The sequence below is a fragment of the Mirounga leonina genome, unplaced genomic scaffold (genome assembly GCF_011800145.1).
Source record: "Mirounga leonina isolate KUSES-001 unplaced genomic scaffold, KU_Mleo_1.0 Mir_125, whole genome shotgun sequence".
NCBI classification, from domain to species: domain Eukaryota; kingdom Metazoa; phylum Chordata; class Mammalia; order Carnivora; family Phocidae; genus Mirounga; species Mirounga leonina.
Genome location: NW_023270305.1, coordinates 1,209,918 through 1,223,040, shown reverse-complemented (window position 1 = coordinate 1,223,040; position 13,123 = coordinate 1,209,918). Strand labels below are relative to the sequence as shown.

The 13,123-nt window shown below is 35.0% G+C and overlaps 1 protein-coding gene across 9 annotated transcripts in view; it reads left to right on the top strand.

Annotated features, from left to right (window-relative positions):
- The window catches only part of ROCK2 (Rho associated coiled-coil containing protein kinase 2), a 144,205-nt gene that overhangs the window by 120,112 nt on the left and 10,970 nt on the right, over window positions 1-13,123 (top strand). For 6 of the 9 annotated variants that reach the window (XM_035000594.1, XM_035000595.1, XM_035000592.1 and 3 more), the window contains exons 21-33: window positions 1,258-1,327; window positions 2,278-2,381; window positions 2,543-2,729; window positions 5,754-5,847; window positions 5,946-6,040; window positions 6,825-7,004; window positions 7,181-7,349; window positions 7,696-7,872; window positions 9,500-9,570; window positions 10,544-10,632; window positions 11,071-11,149; window positions 12,353-12,614; window positions 12,700-12,913. In XM_035000594.1, the coding sequence (XP_034856485.1) occupies window positions 1,258-1,327; window positions 2,278-2,381; window positions 2,543-2,729; window positions 5,754-5,847; window positions 5,946-6,040; window positions 6,825-7,004; window positions 7,181-7,349; window positions 7,696-7,872; window positions 9,500-9,570; window positions 10,544-10,632; window positions 11,071-11,149; window positions 12,353-12,614; window positions 12,700-12,913 (1,791 nt within the window). The remainder of the gene's footprint in view (window positions 1-1,257; window positions 1,328-2,277; window positions 2,382-2,542; window positions 2,730-5,753; window positions 5,848-5,945; window positions 6,041-6,824; window positions 7,005-7,180; window positions 7,350-7,695; window positions 7,873-9,499; window positions 9,571-10,543; window positions 10,633-11,070; window positions 11,150-12,352; window positions 12,615-12,699; window positions 12,914-13,123) is intronic. The other 3 variants (XM_035000598.1, XM_035000596.1, XM_035000591.1) reach the window with 2 other exon arrangements.

Genomic DNA, 13,123 nt, shown 5'->3' with positions numbered 1-13,123 from the left:
CTGAGATCATGACCTGAACCAAAGGCAGATGCTTAACCTGACTGAGCTACCCAGGCACCCCTTATTTATTTATTTTAGAGAGAAAGAGATCACGTGTTGGGGTGGGGAGGGAGAGGGAGAGATAGAATCTCAAGAATCTCCCCGCTGAGCATGGAGCCTGACACTGGGCTCAGTCCCACAACCCTGAGATCATGACCTCAGCAGAAATCAAGAGTTGGATGCCTAACCGACTGAGCCACCTAGGTGCCCCCATTTCCCCTTTATGAATGCAGACATAGTTCATCTTTCTAGAGAGAACAGTAGCAGTTTGTTAGTTATCCTTCCATATCTTCTTCTTTGTCTCTCCTATATACATCTGTATAAGTGTATATAGGGTTGAGTTTTTTGTAGATTTTGGGGGTTTTTTTGTTTTTTAATTGTATCATATATGTTGTGTTGTTCTCCAACATGATTTTTCCCCCTTAGCTTTGAGTTGGAATAATTGTAATTTTTATGTTTTTTTTTTTTTTAATAACCCAAAAGTTTAACTTATTTCAACCCAACCTCTTAAATGGGTTGTTAGGCTTGCTTTTTTTTTTTTTTACTTATTTTTTATTTACCTATATTTCTTTATTGAAGATTAATATACATACAGAAAAAAATACACAAATATGTAGCACTCAGTGAATTTTTTTAATATGTGCAGATCCATGCACATTTAACATCCACATTTAAACATAAAAATGAGCACTCCTTTCCTCCCCTCCCTGTCATTTTTTTAGTCATCCTAAGATAACCAATTTTCAGATGCTCTTTTAATTCTCCTACTTGGTTGGCAGAAATGGCTGATCACAGTGAATGTTTGAGAATATGTAATTTAGTATTACTGCTTTAATCACTACTTGATTTCAGGACCCCTTTATACTCTTAAAAATTATCTTAAAAATTTTTTATTTATGTGAGTTATGTCTAATGATATTTTTTGTGTTAGAAATTAAAACGGAAAATTTTAAAACACCAGAGCATACAAACACACATTCATTAGCTGTTGAAATGATGAATCATTATGTTGTATAACTTCAAGAAAAGTCCATATGCACTCGTGAGAGGATGAGAATTAAAACAATGCAGTGATGATTCGTATTAGGAAAATAATTTGACCTCTTGGGTTTTTTTAAGGGTCGGGGGATGCCCAGTGGTTCCCTAGGCCACATTTCAAGAGTTGCTAGTTTATTATATGTGTAGCTTATTTGAACCTTTGCTTTAATGTCCGCACAGAGAACGTCAAGATGCAGATGGGCAAATGAAAGAACTTCAGGATCAGCTTGAAGCGGAGCAGTATTTCTCAGTAAGTTCCAGATACATTAATTTGAAAATTACCGTATTTGTAAAATTTAAAAATTTTTTTTGCTGCAGAACTAGGAGAATGATTCTTGTCTTTAGAATAGATTCTTATAGTGAATACCAGACAGGGATTTGGATAGGATGTTTTGTACCACACAACCCATATAAAAAGAACAGCTGGGCAAATGACTGTTGATAGCTTAACAGAGATCTATTATCATTGCTAGAATGATAGTTCTAAGCACAATACCCTATGAAGTTGATTAAAAAAAGGATGGCTTTTTGAGGTAGAATTTTCATAGTGAAAGAAATAAAATTGTCATTTTAATGTTTGTACTTTTTTAGATCAGTTTTAAAATATGACATAGTAATGTCACCTGTGTTTCATTTAAGCCAACAAAATTTTCTTGTCTAAATTAGTAATATTTTGGGGCACCTGGGTGGCTCAGTCGTTAAGTGTCTGCTTCCGGCTCAGGTCATGATCCCAGGGTCCTGGGATTGAGCCCCGCATCAGGCTCCCTGCTTGGCAGGAAGCCTGCTTCTCCCTCTCCCACTCTCCCTAATTGTGTTCCTGCTCTTGCTATCTCTCTGTCAAATAAATAAATTTTTAAAAACTTTAAAAAAATAAACAAATTAGTAATATTTTTCTTTGCCTCTTTATTTATTCTGCCAGTCTTGTGTCGTTTAATGAGAAACTTTGTCTGATCTCCAGTTGAAAATCTAGCTTCTAAATTACGAGTGGAACTTTTATTAGTTAATTGGTTGATTTACCAGAAAAGCTCATTCACTGTTAATTTGCCCAAGGATCCCAGTATTACTCAGTGTTCAGGAACATACTTGTATGTGTCCAACTTGACTTTTTGTCTGGATAGACTTTGTAGAAATAAAATCGACGATGATGGTGGTGACGGTGGTGGTGGCAATGACATGTTTCTGTTCTGTTTTGCTATTTAGACCCTCTATAAAACACAGGTGAGGGAACTTAAAGAAGAATGTGAAGAAAAGACCAAACTTTGTAAAGAGTTACAACAGAAGAAACAGGACTTACAGGAAGAAAGGTAAAAATAAGATCCTTGTCTCTTTTGTTCATAGTCATGTACTCTTCTAGAACGGTGCCTACTATACTCCAAGTAAGAATTTGTTGATGAAGTGCATTACACAAAAACTTGGACTTCCTAGTGAAAATTGGACATTAAAATAATGTGTCATTAAAATGTAGGGACTCCTTGGCTGCTCAACTGGAGATCACCTTGACCAAAGCAGATTCAGAGCAGCTGGCTCGTTCAATTGCTGAAGAGCAATATTCTGATTTGGAAAAAGAGAAAATCATGAAGGAGCTTGAGATCAAAGAGATGATGGCTAGACACAAACAGGAGCTCACTGAAAAAGATGCTACAATTGCATCTGTAAGTAAAATTTTCAGTTCTTTTTTGATTTTAATTAAATTCCTGTATCATCACTCTTCCTTAAAAGCACTAGGGAAGTACTGCAGTTGGAAATGAAAAATCTTATATGCTGGCTATAGGATTTTGGATCCAGTGAACATTAGCTTCTCAGTGTTTGGCAGACAGAGGCTCAAAAAAGAACTACTTCCAATGGCGCGCTACCTTTTGGTAAATTCAGAGTGAAAGAACTAAAGTGAAAGGGAAATACCAGACGCAGAAACAGTATAAGCTTTTTTTTTTTTTTCCTTGTCAAACAAAGTTTAGTTGAAAAGAATCTTGAAACTACCATGAAGGTACTCCTATGGCAGGTTGAAAAAAATTGTCATGAAAATTTCAAAGAGAAGTAAAATATCAAGTAGTTGAATTTGTCATTAAATTGCTACAGTGGTTAGAGAGTGTGGTATTGGAACAAGGATATTTAATCCTGTTCAGTGGAAATGAGTAGGGAGGCCAGAACCAGATTCATGCACATATAGGAATGTGGTATATGGTTGTAGTGGTAATAGACACATCGGTGGAAAAGGATTCAGATGTAATAAATGGTTTGGGATGACTCTATTTTTATAGGGAAAGGAATAAAGTTAGATCCTTACCTTTTACAACATAACAAAAATAAATTCTAGCTATCTTAAAGACCTAAATGTGAAAAAGAAAAATTTTAAACAATTAGAACGAAATCCAAAACTTACTGTAGCAGAAGAGAACAAACAAATTAGAGGGAGAAGATATTGGAATGTATTCGTTAATCAAGGGACCAGTATCAGGAACACATGTGGTACTCCTTTGAACTCACTAAGAAAAAGTTAAACAATCCAGAAGAAAAATAGGCCAAAAGAGAAAACCCTAAATACATAAGCAGATGCTTAACATACTACTTTTCAGGAAAGGCTAGATAAAATAACTTTGAAATACCATTTCATACTCACTACAGTGGCATAATTCAGTATCTGACTAATTTCAGGTGTTTGAAAGACATGTGGGAAATGACATTCTCGTTTACAACTATGGAGAGTGTAAATGTAGATGGCATAGTATAGTAAGTGGTATGGCAATTTTAAATATTTATTATTTTAAGTATTTTAAATATTCAAAATGTGAAAGTTTAAATATTCACATAATCCAGAGAAAGTCTATATTGAGATAAATACGCTGAAGAAATTTAGGCACAGTTTTCATAGCAGCATAAATATTTGTAATAGCAAAAATTCAAATTTTTTTAATAGATTTTATTTTATTTTATTATTTATTTCATAGCAGCATAAATATTTGTAATAGCAAAAATGCAAATGTCTTTTTTTTAATAGATTTTATTTATTTATTTAGGTTGAAGAAATGAGAAAGAAGAATTAAATAAATTGAAATAGAGAGAGAGAGCGCAATCAGGGGGAGCGGCAGAGGGAGAGGGAGAAGCAGGCTTCCCACTGAGCAGGGAGCCCAGTGCGGGGCTCGATTCCAGGACCCTGGGATCATGACCTGAGCCAAAGGCACACACTTAAACAGTCTGAGCCACCCAGATGCCCCAAAGCAAAGTTTATTGAACGATAGTAAAGTGATAATACAAAGCTTCCAAAGAGGGCGCCTGGGTGGCTCAATCATTAAGCATTTGCCTTTGGCTCAGGTCATGATCTCAGGGTCCTGGGATCGAGTCCCACTCAGGCTCCCTGCTCCGTGGGAAGCCTGCTTCTTCCTCTCCCACTCCCCCTGCTTGTGTTCCCTCTCTCGCTTTACTTGTTTAAAGTTAAAAAAAAACAAACAAAGCTCCCCAAAAAAACAAAGCTCCCAAAGAGGGAGGGGACCTGAGAAGGTCCTAAAATATGTGGAAGTTTATTATTTTTTTTTTTTTAAAGATTTTATTTATTTATGTGAGAGAAGGAGAGAGTGAGAGAGCCCAAGGAGGGGGAGGGGCAAAGGGAGAGGGAGAAGCAGACTCCTGGCTGAGCAGGGGGCCTGACGTGGGGCTTGATCCCAGGACCCCAAGATCATGACCTAAGCTGAAGGCAGACTCTTAACTGACTGCGCCATCCAGACACCCCCAAAATTCAGATGTCTTATCAATAGACGAATGAATGGATAAATGAAATGAGGTAGAAGATGGAACTACTGTGTCAGTTAAAATAAATTAATTAAGATCTTTATATGCCAAGGGGCGCCTGGGTGGCTCAGTCGTTAAGCGTCTGCCTTCAGCTCAGGTCATGATCCGAGGGTCCTGGGATCAAGCCTCGCATCGGGCTCCCTGCCCCACGGGAAGCCTGCTTCTTCCTCTGTCCCTCCCCCTCTTTGTGTTCCCTCTCTCGCTGTGTCTCTCTGTCCAATAAATAAAATCTTTAAAAAAAAAAAAAGATCTTTATATGCCAACAGTTTAATTCTTAATGTAATGTCCAGTGAAAGCAATTACAGAAAGATACAGTGTGATGCTGTTTATGGACAATTTAAAATCACATAAAACCACACTATTTACTGTTTTATGTGTTTGTAACAAAAGTATATAGTCATGGGTGGGGAGGATGAACACGTAATTCACAATACAATTTTTTTTGGATGGGAAGGAAGAGTAGGAGTAGGATTTGGAGAGAATAATAAACAAGGATGTCAGCTTCTTTAGTAAAATTTTGTTTTAAAATGTTCTGAAAGAAATACTACCATTTTAAAATTTGTTTATTCTACATGATGAAATGCAGAGCTTTGTTACAGTGTTTGTTTTTAGTTTTTTAAATGTTTTTCTCATTAAAAAGGCTGCTAAGGATTTTTGAGAGAAGGGGCAGGTTTTGGCTTCCTGGGGTGCACACGAAGTCTGTGATGGTTAGCGCAATTTTCATCAAGGGTGAAGTTCCATAAGGTTCCACAGAGCCACAAAGTGTAGAGATAGATGTACTTAGAAAAATAAGAGTTTAGTGGCATTCTAGTCTATTTTTATTTTGAATAATTGCTTTATAACTTAGATTTTGTAAATTGGGATATGATTTTTTTTTCCACTTCATATTTTAGCTTGAAGAAACGAATAGGACACTAACTAGTGATGTTGCCAATCTTGCAAATGAGAAAGAAGAATTAAATAACAAATTGAAAGATGCCCAAGAACGTATGTATTAACAAAGAATAAAGTTTATTTTAAATATGGCTAATGTTTTGTCACTGCTGTAGTTATTAATATAATCTTGACATTTCCCTGTGTTTCAGAGCTGTCACGGCTGAAAGATGAGGAGATCAGCGCAGCCGCTATTAAAGCACAGTTTGAGAAGCAGCTGCTCACAGAGAGAACACTTAAAACTCAAGTGAGTGTGATAAACTATAAAGAGGATTTTGAAAATTTTTTAGTCTCCCTCTGCAGATTGACTGTAGCGGTCATTGAGTATATTGGTGTTTGTGAACCATCACAATTCCCTGGTTTTTGCCCAGTTGCAAGCCGCTAGATTTGGCTAACATTGTCCAGTTCAGTGTTTACTTTAAGTTTCTTTAATTTTTCCATATTGAAATCACATTCCCTCCTAAATTTTTATTGTCATCTGGTAAATTTTTTTGCTTTTAAGAAATTATAGAGAGTGAACATTTGCTGACAGCCTGAGAAAGGGTTAGTCTGAAAAGGCACCTTTGGCTCTTGAACCATCTTTCTGCCAACTCTATGGTTGTGTATTTACAGCATGAATCTTTGTGGGTCCCAGATGCTCAGTTCTCTGGTTGGACATACTGTATTTTACTAATGTGATGCCGCCAATGCAAAATTTTCTTCCTCCAGGATAAAAGTGGATCTGCCCAGTAAAAGTCTCTCTTGAAACTAAAAACTCAGAGTGGTAGAAAGTGACATCAGATCCAACCCTATAAACATTTTAAATTACATTTCTCAGAAAACATGAGAGTGAAAAACTAATCTAGGTTGGAGAAGGATAATGAATAATGAAGGAGTGCATTATTTAACATAGACCGTGTTTCTCTGTTACCCTGTGTGTATAGGGAAGGAGATTATTAGTGGTCATATAACTTGCTATTGGTGAAATATCAGGAACCATCAATATGATTTATTTTATTTGATTACATACTTTATATTTTTATGTTTTTAAGGCTGTGAATAAGTTGGCTGAGATAATGAATCGAAAAGAACCTGTCAAGCGTGGTAGTGACACTGATGTGCGGAGAAAAGAGAAAGAGAATAGAAAGCTACATATGGAGCTTAAATCTGAACGTGAAAAATTGACCCAGCAGATGATCAAGTATCAGAAAGAACTGAATGAAATGCAGGCTGTAAGAATACTTTTTGAACTCTAGATTGAAAACTTCTTTTTAAGAAGTAGAAGTATTTTTATGTCTATATATATTTTATTGGTTATAGAACATTTCTATTACTTCATAATTGTTACTGAATTAAGCAAAATTATGAGGTATATGGCATCCAATTAATTTAATGTAATCTCTTGTAGCAAATAGCCGAAGAGAGCCAGATTCGAATTGAACTGCAGATGACACTGGACAGTAAAGATAGTGACATTGAGCAGCTGCGGTCACAGCTCCAGGCGTTGCATATCGGTCTGGATAGTTCCAGTATAGGCAGTGGACCAGGGGATGCTGAGGCAGATGATGGATTTCCCGGTACAGATTTATTTTCAGCTTTTATGTTATTTTTATTGAAATATTGTCTTAAATATAAAGCAGTTGATTGTGTTAAGCCCTGAGATTGACTGCTCCTGAGAAAAATGTTTGTCATTTCTTTAAGAAAAAACATATTCCTTGGAGTGGGGATTCAAACAACTGTTTAAACTTTATTTATTGATTTTTGACAAAAATTCTTGTGAAAAAAATGCAAAAGAAAATTCCACATATTTAGTTCCTTAAATTAGCTCTTTATATATTATAGGTAGCTCTTTTTTCAAATTTTCGTTTTATTTTCTCTTAACTTCTTTCTGCATTCTTACTTCCTTTTATGTTGGGTGTTTAGTTCATATCACTCAGTCACGCACTATGGAATCCATGTCATTCACCTACCAACGTTCCTCTACTTCTCTCAATATTGCCACTAAGCCTTCCAGTTCTCATATGCTTCTTGACTCTGATTCTGACTCAGAAGAAGAATCTTTGCCTTACTTACCTATTTCATCGGAACCTAATGGTACAGGTGATATCCTGAAAATCTTTCACTTTTGGGGTTTTCCCCACTACCCTTAGTTTCAGTCCTTTTACAAAATTTTTATAACATTAACTAATATTCACTAACTCTAAGAAATTGTGCTGGTCTCCGTTAAAAAGAAAATGCTGCATGAACCAAGTATTTTTAAAGGTATTGTCATATGGCGTGGCTATTACATTTGAAGACTTATTTTGTCAACTTTATATCATTTAAGAGCATATGGTTTTACTGCCTGTGTCATCCATTTTCAGCCAACGAGAAATTCTTTCTGAAGTTTCATATTAAGAGTGACAGTACAAAAAAACCCACCTAGACTGTTTGGGAAGATGTAGGTAGGTTTTCATTGAGTGTTTAGCTAGTCAGTGTTGTGTTAGGCCATAAAAGAGAGTTTAAGACAATTTGGCCCAGTCTTTGCCCTGAAAGGACTTAAGAGTTTAAATGAAGAAACTAGATGGTAAACATGTAAAATCTCTGTTTAACACAAAGTTCGTGTAAGTACAAACCATGTTTAATGTAAATGCCACAGGAAATTAGTGTATAAGCAGTTGAACATAAGGTAAAATTTAGTCTCTTACCTAATTGAATGCAAAGTGAAATAGCTATAGTTATTTACATTGTTGTCACATTGCCCAGCTATATAACCATATATAACATAAGTCACAAGCGATTGTATTGAAGTTTTAGATTTTAGCAATAAAATTCAGTGTACTTGTTGTTAGAGATCATCTGATTTAGTATAGGGCCATGTTGACACAGTTATGTTATATAGGCTGTTTTTAATGACAGCATTTCTGTTCATAGAGTCTAGAAGGTTGTTGATATGCGAGGGTATGGGTTCTGGAGTCAGAGGTGCATCTCTGTGTGGCCTTTCCGTGGGGTTGTAAGGATTAAAGAAAATTGATGTTAAGCATCTAGCACAGTTCAATAAGTGACTATTAAGAATAACCTCCAGAAATACTTGTTGCACCTAACTATTTCATTAAATGGTACTGATCAGATGACATTGGAACAAATTCTGAGGATTCAGGCAGTTTCTTTTGTTGAACTAGAATTTTATTGATTTTGCTATTTTGGAATTTAGAAATATTTTAGTTATATTGCTATTCATTAACCAAATTTGATCTGTAATATACACAATTTTATTTCATTTTATTTTAGCCATTTAAAAAATCCATTTTCTCTGAACATGTAATTACTCACTTAAAATGTGTTCTCTTTGAAGAAGATACATATGCACTGTATCAATAAATAGGCCTCCAAAGGAAAAATAAAGAATTCTAATGCAGGTGCACTAGTGAGAATAGAGAACTGCTTCTCTTTCTTGTACTTTTCTGCTGAATTTTGCAGATGCATGAATTTAATCAGCAGGGAGCATTTGACTTTATAAGCTATAGAATATGTATTTTCAATGTACTGTAACCTGGATTTTGTTTGGCATTCCATAACTTGCTTATACTGATCCTGCTTAATTGTTATAGCCTAGATAATGTGTAATGATAAATTCTGAAGGGCATATTTGATTTGTTCTGTGGTTTTTATATTAAAATTTTACTGAATTCCTCATTTTCTTAGGAGAATTGGTAAATTTATCCTCATATCTTCTGCTTATTTATAGAATCAAGACTAGAAGGATGGCTTTCATTGCCTGTACGAAACAACACTAAGAAGTTTGGATGGGTTAAAAAGGTAATTGATACTTTTGAATATGGTTCTTTTATTTTGCTTTTGGTTTAGCTCTAGCCGTTTTACATTTGTAATTGTAAGATACATATAACTAGAACTTTTAGACACATAAAACTTTGCACGTCCTGCCTTGGAATGATGTGATAAAATGTATCTTTGTGAAGGGAAAGAAAAACCTTTCATCATCATAATTAATAAAACAGGTTTTTGTGTTAGGAAAACATAAGTCTGTTGGCCTTGGTGTTTTGCTGTTTCAGTGGGAAAACAACTCTGGGTATGATAGAAAGACCTATTAATTTCTTTTCCTCTGTTACTATGATTTATTGATATTATGCTGTTCATTTTTGGTAAATGTCTTAGTGTATTCAGGCTGCTGTAACGAAACAGACTGGGTAGTGTATGAACAATAGAAATTTATTTCTCACAGTTCTGGGGCCTGGAAGTTAAGATCAGGATGCCAAATGGTTGGGTTCTGGTGAAGGCCCTCTTTCAGTTTGCAGACTTCTTGCTGTGTCCTCACATGGGGGAAGGGGCTAGGGATCTCTGGAGCCCCTTTTATAAGGGCACAAATCCCATTAAGGAGGTCTCTCCTCTCATGGCCTATTCATTCACCTCCAAAGGCCCCTCCCGCTAACACCATCTCATTAGGTGTTAGGGTTTTACATAAAAATTTGGGCAGAACACAGACATTCAAACCATAGCAATAAGGTTACCTGTGTTACTGGATTTTGAAGCTAAGTCAATCCAAAAAATATTTGTATTTATTTCCTCTCCAATTTGCTTATTTAAAATGTATGCAAACTAAATTTATTGTTATTTTAAGGAAGACTTTTCTAAGGATATATTGAGAACTTCTTAGTTATTTAACTTAAGTATTTTATAAGATTTTTATTGCTGTAGAATTTATTTTCAAAGAAAATAAATAAGATATATATTAACTTTAGTCATTAATTCCTTCCCTCCCTCTCTTTAACAGTATGTGATTGTAAGCAGTAAGAAGATTCTTTTCTATGACAGTGAACAAGATAAAGAACAATCTAATCCTTACATGGTTTTAGATATAGAGTAAGTGTTTTTATTAGAATATATATAAACTTTCTCTTTTAAGGAGACTAATGTGACCTTTTTTGTCAAATTAGTGCTATTTATTACTCATATAGTCTGTAAATAGATACGCTCATATAGTATAGCTCATACTATACTGTTGTTACATTTTCTTGTATTTGCTTCATAGAGATGAAAGTCTGGGATATAGAGTTAGCTGAAACATCTTTATTTCATGGGTCTTTAATATGTTGTTCTCTGAAAGTAATTAGAAAATTTCTGAGTTCCTGGAAATACTCAAAATCTCAAGGAGTGATTGAATTAATAGAACCAAGAAGGTATCCTCTGACCTTCTAACATGGGTTGAAAGTCAGTTTTAACTTCTGACATAAATATAGATAACTAATGTAATTTGATCCTTTGGTAATATTTTATTACTTTATTAAAAATCTTTTATAGCAAATTATTTCATGTCCGACCAGTTACACAGACAGATGTATACAGAGCAGATGCTAAAGAAATTCCAAGGATATTTCAGGTAAATAGCTTTATTTTGTTTTTGGTTGGTTGAATTTATTTTGTTTTTTTTCACCTTTAGACTAAGATTCTTAGTATGACAAGACATAGCAAGTTTCTTTATTCTTGGGCCTTCTTTAGATTACCTTTCAATTTTAGTCCCATTTAAAGGTGATTTGTTTTTTCTGTGTCTTTCATGCTTATTCTGTTTGGATACATTTTCATTCCTCTCTCCATTGCACTTGTTAAAGTTTAGTGTGTTTATATCATGTTTCTGGCCTTTGCTGTCCTTGTTTTCAAGGTGCGTTATGACATTTTTATTTTATTTTATTTGCTTTTTTTTTTAAGTTTTTTTATTTTTAAGTAATCTGTACACCCAACGTGGAGCTCGAACTCACAACCCCAAGATCAAGAGTTACCCACTTTACTGACTGAGCCAGCCAGGCACCCCTGTTAGGATGTTTTTTTCTCTTCTGTTTCTGGTTTTATGCTTAGCTGTCTAGAAAATTTAAAAAGTTGCTTATGAAGTTAAATTCTGCACCCAGTAACCGTTTTGCTTCCAATTTAAAGTGAAGCCAAATTCTTCCCTCTCTACTTCCATTTTAAAATTAGTCAAACCAAAAATTAGTTATTGAGTTCCTTCTATATAAAAGCCGTTGTGCTTGGTGTACTGTGGGAGAGTTGGCCACTTATTTTCTGTATGCTTATGATGTTTATTTGGAGTGTATTATACATCCTGTCCTCTTTTCTTCCTCAGCTCTCCAAATACAAATCTTTCCGTTAAAGCTGTGTTTGCAGTTATCACGCGCCTGTCTGTTTTTGAGAATCGTAGAGTATCAATCTGTATTATTACCACATCTCTTCGGGGGATTCTTTTGAATACTCCCTCCCAGGAAAACGTTTTAACACCCATCAAGTGAAAATTTACCTTTTGGCCTATGCAGATTAAATTGCTAAAACACAGTAAGATGTCGTGGAGAAAATAAGTAGGCATGTTTGAACAAGATAGGTTTTTTCTGAAATGTGAGCCAAGTCACTGTCCCCAGTGACTTTTCTCGTAGAAGCTCTTGATTAGACAGAACCTACTAATGTTTGAACATCAAATGCATTTTCTTCTCATTGAATGATTTAGGCTAATATTATTTTATTTACACTGTAGGAATTGTTACTACATAAAAACTAATTTCTTTTGAAAGTCACTCATTATTCTTTTTGCTGCTTATAGATTCTGTATGCCAATGAAGGAGAAAGTAAGAAGGAACAAGAATTTCCAGTGGAGCCAGTGGGAGAAAAATCAAATTATATTTGCCATAAGGGACACGAATTTATTCCTACCCTCTATCATTTCCCAACCAACTGTGAGGCTTGTATGAAGCCACTGTGGCATATGTTTAAACCTCCTCCTGCTTTAGAGTGCCGGCGCTGCCATATTAAATGTCATAAAGATCACATGGACAAAAAGGAGGAGATTATAGCACCTTGCAAAGGTAAATAGTGAATTACTTGCTTCATCAATATTATTTATGTTCAGATGAATTTAGACATTAATCTTTTTCAAATATTTCTTTATAGTTTACTATGATATTTCGACGGCAAAGAATCTTTTGTTGTTAGCAAATTCTACAGAAGAACAGCAGAAGTGGGTTAGTCGGTTGGTGAAAAAGATCCCTAAAAAGCCTCCAGCTCCAGACCCTTTTGCACGGTCATCTCCTAGAACCTCGATGAAGATACAACAAAACCAGTCTATTAGACGGCCAAGTCGACAGCTTGCCCCAAACAAACCAAGGTAATAAATCAAAATGTGATTAAAAGTTTGTATCTTTTAAAATATTTTGCTATTTATGTTTGGCTACAAACTTTCCTAATTGTAGTGTTCCTTTGCTCGGTATGTCAGTGAACCATGGAATACCAAATGTTTGAAATTGTTTTAGTGTATATGGCTCACTCATTGATTTAGTTGAATGTAGTGCAAATTTGTTTACTAGATCACACACAT